The following is a 22129-nucleotide window of genomic DNA, read 5'->3' as shown; positions in this document are numbered from 1 at the left end:
AAGGAGGTACACATAGACGTAGGCACTGACCAGTGTAGAGGGGTTATTGAGCCCCTAGAAATTTTTACCAAAAGCTAGTAAGAATGTTCTAAAATAACAAAATGAATAATACCTAAGGGTAGGTTCACAGTTGCATGAGCGTATGCGGCAGGCTGTTCTGGCAGAGAACAGCTTGCTGGATTTTGCCTAATCTGCCATTGCCGGCTACTACCATTCACTGCTGGATCCCCATTGACTATAATTGGGTCCGGCAGTGATCTGGCAAAAATGCTGGGCTTTAGCAGGACAACAACCGTTGCATTCAATGGTTTTTGTTTGGTAAGCATTTGTGGCGGATCAGGCATGCGCAGATGTAAACGTACCCCTAGGCCTCTTTCACACGAGCGTGACGAATTAGGTCCGGATGCGTTCAGGGAAACTCGCACCATTTTGCAAGCAGGTTCAGTTAGTTTTGTCTGCGATTGTGTTCAGTTTTTTCCTCGCGGGTTAATGCGTTTTTCACGCGAGTGATAAAAAACTGAAGGTTTAAAAACAACATCTGCTAGCAACCATCAGTGAAAAACGCATTGCATCCGCACTTGCTTCCGAATGCGATGCGCTTTCACCGAAGCCCCATTTACTTCTATGGGGCCTGGGCTGCGTAAAAAAAAAACGCAGAATACAGAACATGCTACGTTTTTCACGCAACGCAGAACTGATGCGTGAAAAAAAAAAAAAAACACTCGTACACAGACCCATTGAAATGAATGGGTCAGGATTCAGTGCGGGTTCTATGCGTTCCCTTCGTGCATCGCACCCCTGCAGAAAACTCGCTCGTGGGAAAGAGGCCTTACTGATCCCTGCCACTGCTTCCTGGGCCCCTGTATCAGGACCTCCGGTGATGGACAGACATGTGACCTCAGTGGTGTCTGCAGCAGCTGTCAAATAGCCATTTCAAAAATGTCGTCGCTGGAGATCAGGATACAGAGACAGGTGGAGGAAGCGAAGGGATGGGAGCAGCGGGGGGTCGGATAGGCTGGTATTACTCAGCTTGTTGTTTCATAGCAGGGATAAGCAGCCTCCGGCACTCCAGCTGTTCTAAGACTACAACTCCCAGAATCCTCTTCACTTCTATGGGAGTTACAAGAACAGCCAGGTAACTGTGCATGCTGGGAGTTGTAGTTTTATGTAGATTGTATTATTTTCCCTTATAACATGGTTATAAGGGAAAATAATAGCATTCTGAATACAGAATGCATAGTACAATAGCGCTGGAGGGGTTAAAAAAATAATAATAATAATTTAACTCGCCTTAATCCACTTGTTCGCGCAGCCGGCATCTTTTCTGTCTTTAACTGTGAGCAATAGGACCTTTGATGTCACTGCGTTCATCACATGGTCCATCACCATGCTCACAGATGAAGACAGAAGAGATGCCGGCTGCGCGTACAAGTGGATTAAGGTGAGTTAAATTATTTTTATTTATTTTTTAACCCCTCCAGCGCTATTTTACTTAGCATTCTGTATTCAGAATGCTATTATTTTCCCTTATAACCATGTTATAAGAGAAAATAATAATGATCGGGTCCCCATCCATGACGCTCATGTGAACAGCCCTATAGAAATTAATGGGTCGGGATTCAGTGCGGATGCAATGCGTTCAACTCACGCATCGCATCCGCGCGGAATACTCGCCCTTGTGAAAGGGGCCTAAGGGGCACATTTATTAAGACTGGCATTTTAGACGCCAGTCATAATAAGACCCTGCACTGGCGGTGGATCCGTCGCAGTTATGTTGAAGCGCAGGCCTCTCCACTGCTGCGTCTAAATGTATGGTTTTTCTAGCTGTCTTACATTTAGAGCATGGTTTGCGCCCCCCCCCTTCCCTTTCCTGCTGGGCAGAAACACAGCTGATCCTGCAATCCTCCGCACAGCAGATGGATCACAGGTTTGTAGCAGGAGCAGAAAGGGTCCCCGGCTATAAGTGAGAGCGGGGAAGCCGAGGAGAAGACAGAAGCGCTTTATTAGCGCTTCTGCCTTCTCCTCTATGAGCGCTCTGCAGTGTAGATCCAGCGATCACGTGATCGCTGGGTGTCTCGGGAACAGAGGAGCGCTGCCCTGGTACAAAGCCTCCGCAGCAGGCTGGTTTCCCTGTAACTGGGGCTCCTTTGGATGCTCCAGTTACAGTGGATATAGTACAAAAAAAAGTCACTTATTGCCTCCCAAAGGTCTTTCAGTGACCTCTTGGGGACAAATTATGTGGTAAAAATATATTTTAAAAAATGATTTAAAAAAAATTTGTAAACTAAATAAATTTAAAAATAAAATTAAATAAAAAGGAAAAAGTGCTTAATAAAAGAGTGTTCACTGTCCCACCACAGTCTTTTTGTGAAAAAGTGCAAAATTTTAAAAAGTGACAGTGTCCCCCAAGGTCTTTTTATGACCACTTGGGGGACATATTATGTAGCAGAAATATATTAAGTTAAAAAAAAAATTCAGACATAAAAGAAAAGAAACCCACACCAATCAAAACCGTCACCATTACCGCCCCATTCACGTGAAACTTTTCATATTATATAGCAAAATACACAAAATAGAGAACTAATTATAATTAATTTTGGTGTCAGTTTTCATATTTAAAGAATAAGGAGCTATAGTTTGAAAAAATATCTACTTTTTAAAAACGTTTTGTACAGTTTCCCCCAAATAAAAATTGTTGCAAAAATTATCTTGGTAGTCCAACAAATAAGATAGTTACAACCATTTGAACCACCACGCGCGCTAAATCACAAAAAAGTGTCTGGTCATTAAGGCCTTTTCGGGCCTGGTCATTCAAGCGTTAACCAATAGGCGCCTTCCCCACTAGCAAGGTAATGTGCTTACTGGTTACTGCAGGACGCCTGTAACTGGATTGGCAGGAGATGGTGATAACCAGTGAGCTCCGTCCTCTGCAGTGAAGGAAACCGCTGATTTATAAATAGGAGGCAGGATGGAAGGAAATGTCGCCACTTTTCTGGTAAAAATGTTTTTTTTTTTAACAAGTTCCTGCAGCATGGCCTCTGAAATAGAAAATTCATAATTACCTGCTCCACTCCGCTCTGGTCCTCTGCACTGCCCCCGCTGCCTCCATCTTCCGGTTCCTGCTCTGTTTACACCTGACAATGCATAACCATGGCCTCTTGCACGGCTCCAGTCAATGACCGGCTTCAGCAGTGACACGCTGCTTGTGGCCACACACAGTCATTGTCTGGAGTGGTGTATGACCATGCCCATGCACTGCCAGGTGTAAACAGCGGAGGCAGTTCGAAGAACCGGAGAGGCAGGGAGCAGGTAAGTATAACTCTTCGGTTTCAGGGGCTATGCTGCAGCACGATATTTGGGACAATTACTGGGAACAAGTGTTCATAGGAGCGCTCATATCTTATATCTGGCCGGTATAATCGTGCAGCTGATCAGTCGATAAACAAGGTATTGCTCATTTGTCGGCTGATTTGCATATTTTATCAGGATGAAAAATTTCCGATTATCTGCAGCACGACTGTGGCAGCGATCGCTCCTCCCCAGTCACTTTGCACTGGCTTGTGTAATAGGCAGATGAGCGCCGATCAACATTTTTTTTATTTGCGGCCCCTTGAAATAGAGCGATGTGACAATGCGGCCCCCAGACCAAATAAAAGGTTGTGCACCCCTGGTTGAGAGGCTGCAGTGGTGATGTAGCCGTATACTGCACGTGACCAGTCACTGGCCTCAGCGGTCCAACAGGGTTCAAAATAAGGATCTGACAGAACACTGTACGATATTTTTTGAATTTGAGTTTCATTTATGTGGAATCAAACAGAACGGTCTAACGCTATACCTTCTAGAATTCTGCGTGACAGACGCTTTTTTAACGGCCGTGACCCGCCCATTTTTAGAACAATGATAGTGTATGGAGTTATCTACACGGCCGTTTTTTGGCGGGTCCTATTTTGTTGGTTTTCGTGGACCGACAGCCGCCATACAATTGTAGTGGACCGTTTTTTAACAGACGTCCTTTTTTCACCTGTGAATGTAGCATAAATCCGGAGCGTGTCAATTTTTGTGCGTTTTACCTTTTGCCATCCGCATGACTTGGTGCATTTTTTTCCCCAGGCAGAACTATACAGAAGACCAGCCACACGTGGCCGTACCCTAATGGGTGTTGCAAAGCCTAAATCGCATCGGATTTGCAGCCGCACTGGCCTCGTGATCCGTGCTTCATCCCTGATCGTGTTTCACGGACACTGATAGGCTGAAAATTGGCTTCCGGAGCATCTTCTACTAACGATCTGTGAAAACCACAGACCAAACACAGATGGCATCCGTGTTTTTTTAATGGACCTATAGATTACAATGTGCGTGAGGGATCACAGATAAAATGGGGCGTGCTTCCGGGGGTGTCACCACGGAAAACCGTTGATATATGAATACACCTATTAAAAAGGTTTTCATAGATTTAATCCTGTGGATAGTTCATCAGTATCTGATCGTGGGGGTCTGACACCTGGGACCCCTGCCGATCGGCTGTTTGAGAAGGCAGTGACGCTCCTGTGAGCGCCGCGGCCTTCTTCGTGCTCACCAAGCACAACGCCGGACATTGTATAGCGGCTGTGCTTGGTCCCATTCCCTTCTATGCGGCTGAGCTGCTCCTAGGCCACGTGACACATAAACACGTATCGTCACTGGCGTAGGAAAAGCACAGAGAGGGCCGCAGCGCTACTATGAGTGTTGTTCCTTCTCAAACAGCTGAGCGCGGGGGGTCCCAGGTGTCGGACCCCCACCAATCAGATACTGATAACCTGTCCTGAGGATAGTTCATCAATATTAAAATCTCGGAAAACCCCTTTCAAGTCGATGGACATGTGAGTGGTCCGTGAATCACCGACGTGTAAAAATAGTGGTTCGACATCAGTCGTGTGACGCGAACTTCGCCTTCCGACATTGCATCCAATGATCGTATCATGTCCATGTGGTCACAGAGAAACCGCAACTGTCGCCAAAAATCCAACATTGCTGTTTTTTGTTAAAAGCAACATTCCCATCCTACAAAAGTTACCCTTTGGTGAGAGCAAAGTTCACTTTTAGCCTCTCATGACCAAAGGCATCCAGTCTTAGCTGCCCTAGAAACCAATCAGATTCCACCTTTCATTTTCCAAAGGAGCCCTGAAAGATATGATCTGATTGGTTGCTATGGGCAACTAAGCCTGTTCTCCTTTACATCAGTTTTGATAAATGTCCCCCACCCTGTGGCCCCGGCCTTATGGTAAGAGAAATGAGTCTAACGTCTCAGAAGCTTTAGTGGAAGAACGGCAGCCGCTAGCGAAGCCAAAACTTCCCCGGCCCCGCTCCGTGATCCATTAACCAGCCTGCAACTGCTGACATCTCTCTCGGCGTTCGATTGCTCCCGCCTGCGCCAGAGTCGCCGCCCTCTGATTGGCTCAGTTTGATCCTAGTTGGCTCCTTCATCGATTCGCTCGGGTATCCGGTGCTTTCGGCTGGCAGCTACTTCGGTCTGGCGGCCGCCATTGTCCCGGATGGTCGCTGTTAACGGTATCTGTCTGTAGCTAACGATTTTCTTTCGCTCTCCTCCGCCCGTACGAAACCACAGGATTCCTTCCATAACGTGGTCCGGGACAGAAAGCGGCCTGCCAGGCCCAGGACTCACCGCGATCACTCAGGCCGGAGCCAGTAAGGCCTGCAACGCCCGAGAGGTGAATAATCCCGGGGCTTTTCACCGGGCAGGGATGACATGTGTGGCTGCCTGTGGCCCCGTGCTGCTGTGGACGTGTGTGCCTGGGGCGAGCTGTGTGCACATACGTGTGTGTGTACATGGGTGATGACATGTTGTTCTTGGCACAGGTACACGTCCAGTCAGTGGCGGTTTATGTGTCGCTGACGCGTATATTCGCGAAGAGATCGCCATATTCACGTAACCGCTGTGACCGTTTTATGCAATCGTTACGGCGACTGTTGCGGTTTCCTTAGTTGTATGTGCGATTTCCAGTCCGTCATTCGCCGTTATTTCATTTTGCGAGTCACAGACTGATGAATGGCAGTAAAATCAGTGTTTTTACCGCAGTTGTGGCGCATCGCTCTGTTAATTGTTCTTGTATGTGTGACGGGCCGGAATTTTATAATTTTTTAAAATTTATTTAATTAAAAAAATTTATTTTTGAGGAAGGAGATCGTGTATGGTGGTAATAACAAATAAAAGGGGACACGTCTGCAAATAGACCGTAATATTACTCTGATCTAGAATCAATTATAGAGGGGACACTCCTGCCGACGGGGTCTGGAATCTGGGGACACTCCTGCCGACGGGGTCTGGAATCTGGGGACACTCCTGCCGACGGGGTCTGGAATCTGGGGACACTCCTGCCGACGGGGTCTGGAATCTGGGGACACTCCTGCCGACGGGGTCTGGAATCTGGGGACACTCCTGCCGACGGGGTCTGGAATCTGGGGACACTCCTGCCGACGGGGTCTGGAATCTGGGGACACTCCTGCCGACGGGGTCTGGAATCTGGGGACACTCCTGCCGACGGGGTCTGGAATCTGGGGACACTCCTGCCGACGGGGTCTGGAATCTGGGGACACTCCTGCCGACGGGGTCTGGAATCTGGGGACACTTGAGCCGACGGGGTCTGGAATCTGGGGACACTTGAGCCGATGGGGTGCGGAATTGGGGGGACACTCGAGAGCCGATGGGGTGCGGAATCGGGGGGACACTCGAGTGCCGATGGGGTGCGGAATCGGGGGGACACTCGAGTGCCGATGGGGTGCGGAATCGGGGGGACACTCGAGAGCCGATGGGGTGCGGAATCTGGGGACACTCGAGCCGATGGGGCGCGGAATCGGGGGGACACTCGAGAGCCGATGGGGTGCGGAATTGGGGGGACACTCGAGAGCCGATGGGGTGCGGAATTGGGGGGACACTCGAGAGCCGATGGGGTGCGGAATCGGGGGGACACTCGAGAGCCGATGGGGTGCGGAATCGGGGGGACACTCGAGAGCCGATGGGGTGCGGAATCGGGGGGACACTCGAGAGCCGATGGGGTGCGGAATCTGGGGACACTCGAGCCGATGGGGTGCGGAATTGGGGGGACACTCGAGAGCCGATGGGGTGCGGAATTGGGGGGACACTCGAGAGCCGATGGGGTGCGGAATTGGGGGGACACTCGAGAGCCGATGGGGTGCGGAATTGGGGGGACACTCGAGAGCCGATGGGGTGCGGAATCGGGGGAACACTCGAGTCGATAAAACTTATTGTTTTTTGAAATTGCTGTTATAACGCGGTTTTTAAGCCTGGGTTCACATATTTTTTCCCATCCATTTAACACATACACAAAACGTATACGTTAAATGGATGCCTCAGGCTGATGCTGTACAGTGACATCCGTTCACTATAGAGTTCCATTGTAAAAAATAAAGGATGCATTTTTTTTTTTTTAATTAATTTTTTTAACCAAAATATGCAGAATGCAAGAACATGGTGGGCTTCGATTTTGTATCTTTTTTTTTTTTTTTAAACGTATACATCAAACGGAGGCAGAAAACGGTGTCCATGACAGCAGGATGCATATTGTGTCACTGCTGTGGACAGTGATTGTCTGCCGCTGGTATGTGTTTTGGTGCACCTCACCATGCAAAGGCTGAGGACACCTCTGTATGGTGACTGCCACCTCTCTGCATTGGTTTCCCTGTCTCCTCCTGTAGATGATGGGAGGCACAGGTAGTGCTGCCTCCCTGTAGATGACGGGAGGCACAGGTAGTGCTGCCTCCCTGTAGATGACGGGAGGCACAGGTAGTGCTGCCTCCCTGTAGATGACGGGAGGCACAGGTAGCGCTGCCTCCCTGTACATCACGGGAGGCACAGGTAGTGCTGCCTCCCTGTAGATCACGGGAGGCACAGGTAGTGCTGCCTCCCTGTAGATGACGGGAGGCACAGGTAGTGCTGCCTCCCTGTAGATGACGGGAGGCACAGGTAGTGCTGCCTCCCTGTAGATGACGGGAGGCACAGGTAGTGCTGCCTCCCTGTAGATGACGGGAGGCACAGGTAGTGCTGCCTCCCTGTAGATGACGGGAGGCACAGGTAGTGCTGCCTCCCTGTAGATGACGGGAGGCACAGGTAGTGCTGCCTCCCTGTAGATGACGGGAGGCACAGGTAGTGCTGTCTCCCTGTAGATGACGGGAGGCACAGGTAGTGCTGCCTCCCTGTAGATGACGGGAGGCACAGACAGTGCGGCCTCCCTGTAGATGACGGGAGGCACAGGTAGTCTTGCATTTTACATTTTAGCAGTGGGATTTGTCAGATTTCTCCGGACTTTTCGGCTCATTGCTTGGTTAGGAGCAGCTTTGTGCAAAGAAAAGGCCAGGTGAAGCAAGAACCCCATGTTATAGAAGTTGGTGGGGGTCTCGTTGGGTGGGGTGTCACAGATCAGTAAATGGCGCATCCCGCTTACACCAGAGCTTACCGTGGCAGCGCCCTTCTATTTGTACAGAATTGCAAAATAAACGCCTTCCATCAGCGTAGACTTTATTTTATGTTCGATGGAGCAAAAGTCAACATTTGTGTAAGAAGTAACTATTGTGTAACGAGCCTGGCGTCTGCCCCATGTGACCTCGTTACACCGGGTCGGAACCAATCAGATTGCAGATGATGTTTTAGGGAATGAGGTTAGACGCCGTGCTGCGCTGCGTGCTAATTTATGTCATTGAGTGATGATATCTTATAGAAATGCTGATTAGGTAGATTTACCGGGTTGTGCCAGAAGTTAGAAACCAGCGATGTCATGATGTGCGACTGATTCTGCGCCGAAACTGGCGATGCCCCATCTATCATGTCATTTCAAGGCTGTACCCTCACCCCCCAGTAGTCGGAATACAGCCCCCCTTGCTAGTTTCAGTAGCGGTGTCTCCCTTATTTCCCCCATTTGTCAGAGCAGACCCTCTCCACGTCCCCAGTAGTCACAGCAGACTTTTTTCCTGTAGTCAACGCCGGACCCCCTTTCTCCTTAATGATCACATGATTGCTACCCTTTCCTCAGGAGGGAGTAACACCCCCCACCCAGGTTGTCCTCTTACCCGGAAGTCACAACAGGACTTTTCACCCACCACCCAGTGGTCACGGCAGACACCCCCCCCCCCCCCCCTTAACATGCAGTAATGGTGATGCCTTCTCCATTAACTTACCTATTGATTTACAGCCAAAAGATCAGATGTTTGTGCCCTGGTAGAACCTTTTTGAAGTTTCTAGGGTGCAATCAGGTGGGTTCATAAAATGCGCTGGTTTATTGGGGTAGACAATGGTGCCAAGTTACACCAACCTTGAGCTGGTATCAGTCATGGAAAGTGTCTTCCTAGCAGTGCCAAATCCATTAGGCAGCATGCGCCACTGTGGGGGTCTTAGAAGGGTTGGTCCATCTCAGACATTGATGTCATTTCTCTAGGATATGCCATCCATGTCAGATAGGTGGAACCCGCTGCTGTCCCCAAAGTGAAGGAGAGCGCATGCGCAGTGCACTCTCCAATTATCGCTATGGGAGCGAGCGAGACTCGGCTGTTTTTGGATGTCCCATAGCAGTGAATGGAGAGCGCGCAGCTAAACGAATGCCGGAAATGATCCAAACCAGTGCTCCTCTATTTTCCGAACCCCCCCCCCCCCCCCTATAGTGGTGAACTGAGGATAGCCGAACATGCGCAGTGTCCTCTCTGTTTACTTTGTGGGCTCCGTTCTGGAGATAGGAGAAGGTCCCGGTGGTGGAACCCGTTCCTTATCCTAGCAATGTGCCATCCATGTTTGAGATGGGCAAACCTCTTCAAGTATCATAGCGGTAGGCAACCTGCGGCACACCAGCTGTTGTGAAACTACAACTCCCAGCATGCTCCATTCATTTCTACGAGAATTGTAGTTTCACAGCAGCTGGTTTCCGACCTCTGCTCTATCAGATAGCGTTAGTAAATGCGCCCCATTGTGTGTAGAAGGAAGCGGCGATATCGCTACTGCCAACAGAGCTTTGCTCTATCCGGTCCATTGGCTTTTTTTCACAGAAAGGTTGATTTTTGGCAGGATGGAGGCTGAATGGAGCGGCTTTTCCCTTTTTTATTAAGAAATTATTCTGTACTAAGATAGCCTGGTGTCCCCGGGTGTGCAGCACAATTAGTAGGGTAGTAGTGCCATGCCACCCTGGGGGCAGACCGGGGATCCGCTGATTCATTTTCTGCTACTTAATGCAACTCCAGACCTAGCGCCTAGAAGTGGCATGGTTGCCCCATTTACTTGAACTTAGCGGTGTTGCATTTCCAGGCGTGTGGCGCCTGGTCTGTCCCTTTCTAGAAATCTGTGGTCCTGCTTCTTTTCCCTCTGCCAATCAGCCGCCTATGATTGTACCATGACGTGCCAGCCGTTTATAGTGCATTGACTGGTATTTCAAAGAGACCGTGGCCGACCCTTGGGTCCATCTTCGCCTTTAGCCACACTCAGTGGAGAAAACCTGTGTGGGGAAACTGCGCCAGTAAGGGTCGGGTCTCGGGGCGACCGCGTACAAATCATCATCCACGGCCAGTTGAACCGCGGTGCAGATTCCCATTGACCGTTCCGCACGATTTTTGGTTTGGAATCTGCTGTGTGAACAAGCCCTTAGATTACAGACGCGTTAATCTAGCCTCTAGTTTTCCCAAATAAGACACCTCTGCAAAAAACAAGATGGTCAGGCATGTTGAAATCCCAATATGCCCGATCCTTGTTTTCCCTGACATACACATCAGATGATCGGCCAGCCCTGGCTTTAATGTGTACAGGCACTTTAAAGGGCATCTGTCAGCAGATTTGTCCCTATGACACCGGCTGACCTGTTACATGTGCTCTTGGCAGCTGAAGGCGTCTGTGTTGGTCCCATGTTCATATGAGCCCGCATTGCTGAGAAAAATGATGTTGTAATATATGCAAATGAGACTCTAAGAGCAACGGGGGCGTTACCATTACACCTAGAGGCTCTGCTCTCTCTGCAACTCCTGCGTCCTCTGCACAGGGCCAAGCATGATGACCTTTTCACTGCCTGGCCCTGTCAATCAAAGTGAAGAGGGGTGCGGCAGTTGTAGAGAGAGCGGAGCCTCCAGGTGTAATGGTAACGCCCCCGTTGCTCCTGGAAGCTCATTTGCATATATGAAAGCCTCATTTTTCTCAGCAATGCGGGCACATATAAACCTGGGACCAACACAGACGCCTTCAGCTGCCAAGTGCACATGTAACAGGTCAGATACAAAACTGCTGACAGATGCCCTTTAATATGGAAGTTGTGCTCAGAGGTGGAGCGTAAGATGGTTGCATGCGAGATGTGTAAATTCGGGAAATCTTCTCGTCTGGCCCGGCTGACATGTTCTCTCCCTGTAAGGATCTCATGATTTGACTTGTCTAGTTCCGTGTTGAGATATCGAGCCTCTTCTCCTCTTCGGTTTCGTTGCAGACTGGGTCACGTGCACCTGGCAGTCGCCCAGTACAGGAAATCGACCGCGGTGCTTAAGGAGACAGAAACTTGCTGTGCAGCATGCTGAATGTGATCTATTATTCCCGGTTATCAGACAGTTTCTAAGGTTTTAGAACTTGGGCACTTGTATTTTCTTATTACTTTTGTATGATACACAGTGTTGATTACTAAAGGGGTCTTCTGGCTCGGAGCAGGGAGCTGTATAACATAAAGGAAAACCTCCTTAGTCACTTCTTATATATCCTGCCGCTCCAGTCCCTGCTGGTCCTGCAGCGATGACATCCCATCCATCCTTCGTGTGACTGCTGCTGCCATTCACTGGCCTCAGTGGTCACGTGTGCATCAACAGCACATGTCCCACTGGGAGCAATGGTCGTATGAGCCAGTGGATCTGATGTCATTGCTGCGGGACCAGCAAGGACTGGAATGGTGAGAGATATAAAAGGTGAATAAGGGGATTTTCTTTGTATACAGCCACCTGCAGTAGGTCAATTTTTTGAAAATATTATCCAGCAAGTCATTGAGAACTGAAATACCTTTTTAAAGGGGTTATCAACCCCCCAAAACAATTTTAGTAATGACCATGAAAGCATTTGGCATAAAAAATAATCCATTGACTTATTCACTGGCTCTCGATTCCAGTGCCGAGGGTACTGTCTCCACTGCTTCTAGTCCCATACAGAAGGCTAGCCAAGGCAGTACTGCCTGTACCTACATCATTTACAGCGAGAGACACGGAGGCAGTACTGTCTGTACCTACATCATGTACAGAGAGAGACAGAGAGGAATTACTATTTGTACCTACATCATTTACAGGTAGAGACTGGGAGGCAGTACTATCTGTACCTACATCATGTACAGAGAGAGACAGGGAGGCAGTACTGTCTGTACCTACATCATGTACAGGGAGGCAGTACTATCTACCTACATCATGTACAGAGAGAGACAGGGAGGCAGTACTGTCTGTACCTACATCATTTACAGGGAGAGACTGGGAGGCAGTACTGTCTGTACCTACATCATTTACAGAGAGAGACAGGGAGGCAGTACTGTCTGTACCTACATCATTTACAGAGAGAGACAGGGAGGCAGTGCTATCTGTACCTACATCATGTACAGGTAGAGACTGGGAGGCAGTACTATCTGTACCTACATCCTGTACAGGTAGAGACTGGGAGGCAGTACTATCTGTACCTACATCATGTACAGAGAGAGACAGGGAGGCAGTACTGTCTGTACCTACATCATGTACAGGGAGGCAGTACTATCTACCTACATCATGTACAGAGAGAGACAGGGAGGCAGTACTGTCTGTACCTACATCATTTACAACGAAAGAGAGGGAGGCAGTACTATCTGTACCTACATCATGTACAGGCAGGCAGCACTACAGTATATGTACCTACACCATTTACAGTGTGATAAGAGAATACTGTCTGTACCTACATCATGTACAGGGAGAGACTGGGAGGCAGTACTATCTGTACCTACATCATGTACAGGGAGAGACTGGGAGGCAGTACTATCTCTACCTACATCATGTACAGGGAGAGACTGGGAGGCAGTACTATCTCTACCTACATCATATACAGGGAGAGACTGGGAGGCAGTACTATCTGTACCTACATCATGTACAGGTAGAGACAGAAAGGCAGTACTATCTGTACCTCCATCATTTACAGGGAGAGACAGGGAGGCAGTACTATCTGTACCTACATCATTCACAGGGAAAGACAGGGAGGCAGCACTATCTGTACCTACATCATTTACAGGGAGAGACAGGGAGGCAGTACTGTCTGTACCTACATCATGTACAGAGAGAGACAGGGAGGCAGTACTGTCTGTACCTACATCATGTACAGAGAGAGACAGGGAGGCAGTGCTGTCTGTACCTACATCATGTACAGAGAGAGACAGGGAGGCAGTGCTGTCTGTACCTACATCATATACAGGGAGAGACTGGGAGGCAGTACTATCTGTACCTACATCATTTACAACGAAAGAGAGGGAGGCAGTACTATCTGTACCTACATCATGTACAGGCAGGCAGCACTACAGTATATGTACCTACACCATTTACAGTGTGATAAGAGAATACTGTCTGTACCTACATCATGTACAGGGAGAGACTGAGAGGCAGTACTATCTGTACCTACATAATTTACATTATGGTGAGACAACCCAATGGAGGCTTAGAATAAAGCCACCAATGAAATGTTCATCCTCACCTGCTCTTTCCACTGACAGTGGTTGCATTCTGGTATTTATTTCTAGGCTCCCATGAAGTCTGTCTGTCTGCATCTGGATGTCAGCTCTTTCGTTCTGTTCTGAGAAGCTGTTGTGACGGCGCCGGCGGTGCCATGAGGGTTGTGCCTGAAAAGAATGCGGTCCGGATTCTTTCGGGCAGAGAGAGGGGTACACAGGCGCAGGGAGCCCAGCGACTGTTACAGTGCTTGGTGGAGGACAAAACCCGGTTTATGAAATGGGAAGGCAAGGTGAGTGACCCTGTAAATGTATGTCTGTGGGGTAACGCTCAGCCTTGACATGAAGAAACCTATTTATTTTCCCCCCTGATAAACCCGACAAAAGTCCAGTGATGTCCCTAGCCGTGGAACGCCCCTTGATTTATATATTGCAGTCACATGACCAGAAACTTAGGCTATTTTTTACCCTCCCTTTTCCTGTAAATTTAAAGAGGACCTTTCAATACAATAAAAAATTGAAACTAAGCATACAGACATGGAGAGCGGCGCCCGGGGATCTCCCTGCACTTACTATTATCCCTGGGCGCCGCTCCGTTCTCCCGGTATAGGCTCCGGCTCAACTGGGAGGAGCCTGCTCTTGTTCTCCTGGGCGTCTCCTTCTCATAGCCTGGGAGAAAAAAAACTCAGGCTATGAGCTGAGCGCTGCGATTGGCCAGCGCTCCAGCCTGGGAGAAGGAGACGCCCAGGAGAACAAGAGCAGGCTCCTCCCAGTTGAGCCGAAAATCTGAAGATACCGGAGCCTTTACCGGGAGAACGGAGCGGCGCCCAGGGATAATAAGTGCAGGGAGATCCCTGGGCGCCGCTCTCCATGTCTGCATACTTAGTTTAGATTTCTTATTGTAATGAAAGGTCCTCTTTAAGGCCTGTTTCACATTTGCGGTAAACAGATCCTGCAGGCTGTACCGGCTGGGAACAGCCTGCCGGATCCGTGAATACCGGGCGCTTAACGTGCGCTGCCACATTCACTATAACCCGACCGCAACCCAGCAAATATGCAGAGAAGTGGCCGGACGAAAACTGCTGCGTGCGGCGGTATTTGTTCTGTTCGACCTCAGCATATTTGCCAGGTCGCTGCTCGCCCCCATTATACTGAATGGGGCCGGACGGTATTTTGGCAGCGCACATTAAGCGCCCGGTATTCATTGATCCAGCAGGCTGTTCCCAGCCGGATCTGTTTACCGCGAATGTAAAACGGGCTTAATAGAATCTGCTCTGCTCACTAGAACTTTCGTACAGCACATCAGCAATTAAAATGTATTCTTTATCAGTCATAGACGACTAGTAATTTAGCAGCAGAAGTATTCTGGCACCGGTTACTGAAAGGGTAGGAACATCTTTGCATTGATTTAAAAAAAAAAATTTAATCGAGATTTTTTTTTTTTTTCCCCTCAACGTATAAGGCTACTTTCACACTCGCGTTTTGGCTTTCCATTTGTGAGATCCATTCAGGGCTCTCACAAGCGGTCCGAAACGGATCAGTTTGCATTCTCATGCATCCTGAATGGTAAAGGATCCGCTCAGAATGCATCAGTTCAGTCTTTGCAGCGTTTTGGCGTCCGTCTGATGAAACTGAGCCAAACGGATGCGTCCTGGCACACAATGTAAGTCAATGGGGACGGATCAGTTTTCACTGACGCAATAGAAAACGGATCCGTCCTCCATTGACTTTCAATGGTGTTCAAGACAGATCCGTCTTGGCTATGTTAAAGATAATGCCAACGGATCTGTTCTGAACGGAGGCAGACGGTTGTATTATCTGAACGGATCCTTCCATGACGGATCCACACAAAACGCGAGTGTGAAAGTAGCCTTAGTTAAAAGTAGATTAAAAATGAGATGTGAACACAGCCTTAGGGCTCATGCACACAACCGTATGTATTTTGCGGTTTGCAAAAAAACGGATCTGCAAAAAATACAGATGACGTCCGTGTGCATTCCGTATTTTGCGGAACGGAACAGCTGGCCCCTAATAGAACAGTCATATCCTTGTCCGTAATGCGGACCATAATAGGACATGTTCTATTTGTTTGCGGAACGGAAATGGAATGCACACGGAGTAACTTCTGTTTTTTTTGGCGGACCATATACGGAACCATTCATTTCAATGGGTCCGCAAAAAAACCCCCAAAAAACGGAACGGACACAAAAGAAAATATACGTTCGTGTGCATATGCCCTTAAAGGAAGCATCCAGATTCTGCATTAAGGGGAGCAGAGAGCATCAGTGAAGAGAGAGGAGATAACTTGGGGCAGGGTCATATCACTTTGGTACTCTTTCCTATCTCCGAAACGGAGCCCCTGACGTGAAGGGAGAGCACGCGGTGCATTCTCGGCCACACTCCACTCAAAGATATGGGGGTTCCAAAAATAGGCCTGGGCCATTCCCGCCAGTCCCATAGCAGTAAATGGAGCTGCGCATGTGCATTGTCTTCTCCTTAACTTTGGGGGCCTCGTTCTGGAGATGCACGTGGGTCCCACCTCTGGGCCCCGCTCTTATCTGACATTGATGGCGTACTCTAGCAGTGTGCCATCCATGTCCCAGATGGGAATACTTCTTCTTTAATTCTTCGGGAGTTTGTTATTGCTGTGGTGCTGGAGTAACTGTTCTGTGAGTGCAACCCCCTGTGATCCTCAGACCTTCTCTCGCTGGAGGGTGACTTCCAGTTTGCAGCTTTAGTTGGAGTAGAATTCTGTTGGTAACAGGAGAGGAGAGCCATGGATGTGATAATCTCAGCGCTCCATGGATTCATATGGAAGGACACCTCTCGATGACCGTTCTCGATCAACCCTTATGACTGTCTCCTGTCTTGTTTACTTTGCAGAAGGTGGAACTTCCAGACAGTCCGCGTTCTACATTCCTCCTGGCATTCAGCCCAGACAGGTGAATTTCATCCTCTCCCATTGCTCTTTCTGGCAGGCGCGGCTGGATAAAGCTGCTCAGCCTGCTGGCCGGGGATCATCGTCCACGAAACGTCCTTCTCTCCTGCCAAGAAAACGCAGAACACATTCATCTCTGCCTGGAAACATCCTCCATGTCTTATCTAAGAGACTGAGAGAGTGTTTTGGAGATGCCATTCAAGCCGCCTCTTAGTCAGGCTTCTGATTTCTTCACCTCAGCAAGGCTATTAAATGTCTTAGGGCATTCCGTCCTAGAATTGCGTTATGCTCCGTGCTAACGGAATCCATAGCACAATTCTGCTTTTACCACCAAACGAAGCGAGAACGAATTTCATAACATGAAATTCGCTCATCTCTAGTATTAGTATCTGGTAATTGGTAAAAAACATAAGCGATCTATTCCCTCTATACGGGATATGTCGTTAGAAAATGACGTTTTTATGTAAAATATATCTTATGATTTTTTATTTTGCATGTCACTATATAAAAAAAACAAACTTCCTGTCTTTTGAGAGCAGCCACATGAGCCATAGGCTCAATGGACAGGAGCTGACCCCCGTTTACTCATATGGGAGGCATGCTCTGTGACCTGTGCAGAGGTCAGGAGGGAGCTGAAAAGCTGTGATATCACCTAATGTGAATGGTAGATTCTGTTATCTATATAGAGGTGTTAACGGTCATTGTAATCCTTTCTGTGGTGATAATTAAATAGCTACTGAAATGTTACCTGTACAGAACAGGAAATCAGGATCTATTAGGCCTAGTGCCCAATGTGAAAATTGCATGATTATATACATAAAAAAAAAAAATAATAGAGATAGAAACATGAAAGAAATAATAATGAAAAAACAAAACAAAAAAACTTAAACAAAAATGTGATTTAAACAATAAGTAATTTTTTGTTGACATTCTCTTTAAAGGGGTTCTGCAGTTTATTTTAACATCATCAGCTTCTGATCGGCGGGGTTCCCACACCCGGGACCCCCGCCGATCAGCTGTTTGAAAAGGCAGCCTTCTCGCTGTTTACCGTTGGCCCACTGACGTCACGACTAGTATCAACTAGTGTGGGGGCGGGGCTGAGCTCTGTTCACTTGAATGGGCCAGCGGTAAACAGTGAGAAGGCCGCGGCGATGCCCTTTCAAACAGCTGATCAGCGGGGGTCCCGGGTGTCGGACCCCCGCCGATCAGAAGCTGATGATCATCAGTTAAAACAAACTGCAGAACCCCTTTAAGGACCCTTCTCTTCAAGCAGGTCTCTTTTTTTTTTTTTTAAAGAAAATGGGTTTGGGGAAATCGATCTAAACAATATCCCTATCCCTTGGTTGAACTTGATGGACACGTGTCTTTTTACAACCGTATTAACTATGCAACTATGTGACCTATCCCCCGGATAAGTCATCAATATCAGATGGGCGGGGGTGCGATACCCGGCACCCCCGCCGATTAGCTGTTTGAGGAGAAGGCTGCGTTCCGTGTGAGCACAGCCATGCTTTCATTGTTTACCTGCTTGCTGACGAAATCGCAGCGGCGCGCAGGTGTAATTACAAGCTGTGCAATTAACTTGAATAAGACAGTTTGTTCCAGGTCAAGTGTATAGGAACGAGACGCCCCACAACAGTGAATTAGTTACACCTGATCACCGCTGCGATGTCGACGGCGAGCAGGTAAACAATAAAGGGAAGGCTGCGCTCGTATGGAGCGCGGCCTTCTCTTCAACCAGCTGATCGGCCCGGGCGTCGGACCCCCGTCGATCTGATATTGATGACCTATCCTGAGGATACGTCGTCAATATTAAAATCCTGGAAAACCCCTTTAAGGGCATCTGTCAGCAGATTTGTGCCTATGACACAGGCTGACTTGTTACATGTGCGCTCGGCAGCTGAAGGCGTCTGTCTCTTCAATAAAATAACAAATAACACAACAGAAAAATAAAAAAGATGGAGTTCACCGCTGTGTTTTCTTCTTTTTTGGCGTCAGACTACCGCGTGAAGCGGGCTTATTGACATTCAACAAACGGTTCAAAGGAAGGTGTCGCGCTGCCTCACTTGGCTGCGATTCAGAGGGCTTGATCAGGATACGATACGACAGCTTTTAGGTGATGCCAAACAACGAGGTTCCACAGGAGGATAATCTGTCAGAAAACCACCCCCCTGTAGATATAAAGGTGCGGGCACATGGTGAAGGTCCAGCAATGTTTCCAATGGTAATAGCTTTTATTATACTCACAAAGGTAGAAGATCAATAGGCATAAAGCAGAATAAAATCTCTGTGATTAGAACACCGCTCGACCCAGGTTTCGCCCCACCATCTTCATCCGGGGGGGGGTTTGTGACCGAGATGATCCTCCTGTGGAACCTCGTTGTTTGGCATCACCTAAAAGCTGTCGTATCGTATTCTGATCAAGTCCTTTGAATCACAGCCAAGTGAACTGAAAGCATCTGTGTTGGTCCCATGTTCATATGTATCCACATTGCTAAGAAACATGATGTTTTAATATATGCAAATGAGCCTCTAGGAGCAACGGGGGCGTTACCATTACACCTAGAGGCTCTGCTCTCTCTGCAACTGCTGCCCCCTACGCACTTTGATTGACAGGGCCAGGTGTGATGTTTCTACTGCCTGGCCCTGTCAATGAAAGTGCAGAGATAGCGGTAGTTGCAGCGAGCAGAGCCTCTAGGTGTAATGGTAACGCCCCCGTTGCTCCTAGAGGCTCATTTGCATATAATAAAACCTCATGTTTCTCAGCAATGCAGGCACATATGAACATGGGACCAACACAGATGCCTTCAGCTGCCAAGTGCACATGTAACAGGTCAGCCACTGTCATAGGTACAAAACTGCTGACAGATGCCCTTTAAAGTGCCTGTACATATTAAATGAAAGTGGTCAAACCTACTGATTTAGCCAGGGCTGGCCGATCATCTGACAGACGCCCTTTAGCTTTCATGGTGCTGCTGGTACAGTGGCTCTGAGCCTCCTCTTGCATAATCTCCTGTATCTGTTAATGTAAAGGGTTACGGGTGGATGTCTGTAGGTAACATTCTGACCCGTGGAGCACATCATTCACGTGTACTTTATCCCTGCAGGACGCTGCTGGCATCCACTCACGTCAATCACAACATCTACATAACCGAGGTGAAGACGGGGCGATGCATACACTCTCTGGTAGGACATCGTCGCACCCCGTGGTGTGTCACCTTTCACCCCACTATTCCAGGGCTCATCGCATCCGGTTGCCTTGATGGTGAAGTTCGTATATGGGATTTACATGTGAGTATGCAAAAGCTTTGCACGGGGTACTTCGAATAGGCTGGGGGGGTAGGCGGCATCTTTAGATCTGCGTTCTCTGGCGCCTGCCCAGACAGCATTTGGGGGATGTGTCTACAGCTCTGTCTACAGTGTGCCATCCTCTTGAGAGCCCCCTCCTCTTAAAGGGGTTAAAATGCCTCCCCAAATGCTCAGGCCCTTCACATAGATTGTACTTACCTGGCTCCCCGGCACCCGCTTCGCTTGCGATTCTTGTTCCTGTCACGGCCTGGCGTCGGAAGTGATGCGGGGGGCCCAGGTGAGTACAATCTGTGTGAGGGGCTCGGGCATTTGGGGAGGCATTTTAGGGGTTGGATAACCCCTTTAAGATCATGTGGACAGACGTTGTCCAGGTAAAAGTCTTTAAAAGGGTTTTTACTAAGATTTAACCTCATCCACAGAGAGTATTTGACCACTGGGAACCCCACCAATCTCGAGATGATTGTTGGGGTTCCCATTCATTATACATTGCAGACATTGTGATTGGCGTGGTCCTGTGCCGTATTTAACTTCCTCTTTGATATTTTCTTCTTAGGGTGGGAGTGAGAGCTGGTTTACAGACAGTAACAACGCTATTGCATCCTTGGCCTTTCACCCCACCGTTCAGCTGCTGCTTATCGCCACTGCCAATGAAATCCATTTCTGGGACTGGAGTCGGCGAGAGCCCTTTGCTGTGGTGAAGACGGGCAGTGAAATGGAGCGAGTTCGGTAAGTTCCTTATCCCATAGGTGCTCATACACACAAGAGCAATGTCTGCCAACCCCGCCAATTACTGCGAGACCAGATGACCTGTCTTGTGTGTATTTGGGGCGAGCTGACTTGGCAGATGTCAGGAGAAAGAAGGGTCGGGCACATTGAATTTCGACATAAAGTGCATCTGTGTTTATGAAAGATAAGCCACCGCCAGAGTCGTCTCCACTCTCCCCGTGAAGAACGGGTGCGGCTGGACCGAGCATACATGTATATGAGGGAGACGGGAGGAATAGCTGTCGGCTGAATGAGTGTTCGGCCATCTTTTTTTCATAGACCAGAGCCACTTATACATTAGATGAATGTTGGTCAAATACTTTTGATGGGACCATGTAATGAGCATGACTGTGTTCCGACTCTGCCCTCCGCAACAGAAGTTGGGCAGGTTTGACTTAATTATGGCCTATCCTTTTGGTCTTGGGTAGATAAACTTCCAGAGGTGCACCTTAATCTGACCGTACACCTTAGATCTATGTTGACTGAACCTGCTAATTTCGTTGGGTTTGGCCAACCGACCACTAATGTCGGCATTCTTAGTCGAGCATATGTATGGGAGGATCGGGAGCCGTCAGCCCAGCAGAGCTTTACGCCCATTTTCCTTTTGAGATCACGCGTATGCTAGGTCACATCGAGAGTTTGTCTATGGAGGTTGGGAGTAACCGTGTTGGGTCACCTTTGAATCTTGTGTATGACCAGAACCGACATCAGATATTCAGCAGATCTCACTAAATTCAGCCTGATCTGCACATAAATATCTCGTTTATGCCCTGCTTCGAGGGGATGTTCCCATTGCAGCAACTTAACCCCTATCCACAACATAGAGGATAAGGCTAGGTCTACACAACGACATTGTCGCGCGACAGATAGGGCACAACTACACGGCAACATTTGTCGCGTGCATATAATGGTAGTCTATGGTGTCGCCATGTAACATGCTGTGACTGCGACACGGATTTTTTGCGAATGACGCAGTGCGACACCATAGACTACCACTATAAAAATTGTCGCGACAAATGTCGTGGTGTAGACCTAGCCTAAGTGTCTGATCGGCAGAGCTCCCGCTGATCACTTGAGCAGGGGAGCGTGTTCCCCCATATGAATGGAGCAGCCTTCACATGTGCATGCTGCCTCTCCATTAGACTCTATGGGACTGCTGGAGATAGCGGAGTATAGGCGCCCAGTCCTCTCCAGCAGCCTCATAGAGTTGAATAGAGCAGCAGTGCGCATGCGTGTGCATCACCCCATTTAAATGAAAGAACACGGGTCCCCGTTCAAGCGATCATCAGGCGCCCCAGCGATCAGACACTTCAAGGTATGCTCCCATTCACTTGTTTTCCAAGATTTTCATTATGATGCCCTATCCTGATGATGATGATGATCATCAGTCGTCCTTGGGAACGATCCACCAGGAACATGCCAGGCTAAACTG

The 22129-nt window shown here is 48.5% G+C and overlaps 1 protein-coding gene across 3 annotated transcripts in view; it reads left to right on the top strand.

The window, feature by feature from the left end:
• The first annotated feature begins 5476 nt into the window (after positions 1-5476).
• Positions 5477-22129, top strand: part of AMBRA1 (autophagy and beclin 1 regulator 1) — an 86799-nt gene continuing 70146 nt past the window's right edge. For all 3 annotated transcript variants that reach the window (XM_040409161.1, XM_040409160.1, XM_040409162.1), the window contains exons 1-5: positions 5477-5708; positions 13758-13978; positions 16569-16627; positions 19731-19914; positions 20486-20658. In XM_040409161.1, coding sequence (XP_040265095.1) covers positions 13844-13978; positions 16569-16627; positions 19731-19914; positions 20486-20658 — 551 coding nt within the window. In that variant the 5' untranslated portion in view covers positions 5477-5708; positions 13758-13843. The remainder of the gene's footprint in view (positions 5709-13757; positions 13979-16568; positions 16628-19730; positions 19915-20485; positions 20659-22129) is intronic.

The sequence above is a fragment of the Bufo bufo genome, chromosome 10, assembly GCF_905171765.1.
Source record: "Bufo bufo chromosome 10, aBufBuf1.1, whole genome shotgun sequence".
Taxonomy (NCBI): domain Eukaryota; kingdom Metazoa; phylum Chordata; class Amphibia; order Anura; family Bufonidae; genus Bufo; species Bufo bufo.
Note: the sequence above shows the minus strand (reverse complement) of the source record. Positions and strands in the feature narration are given on the sequence as shown.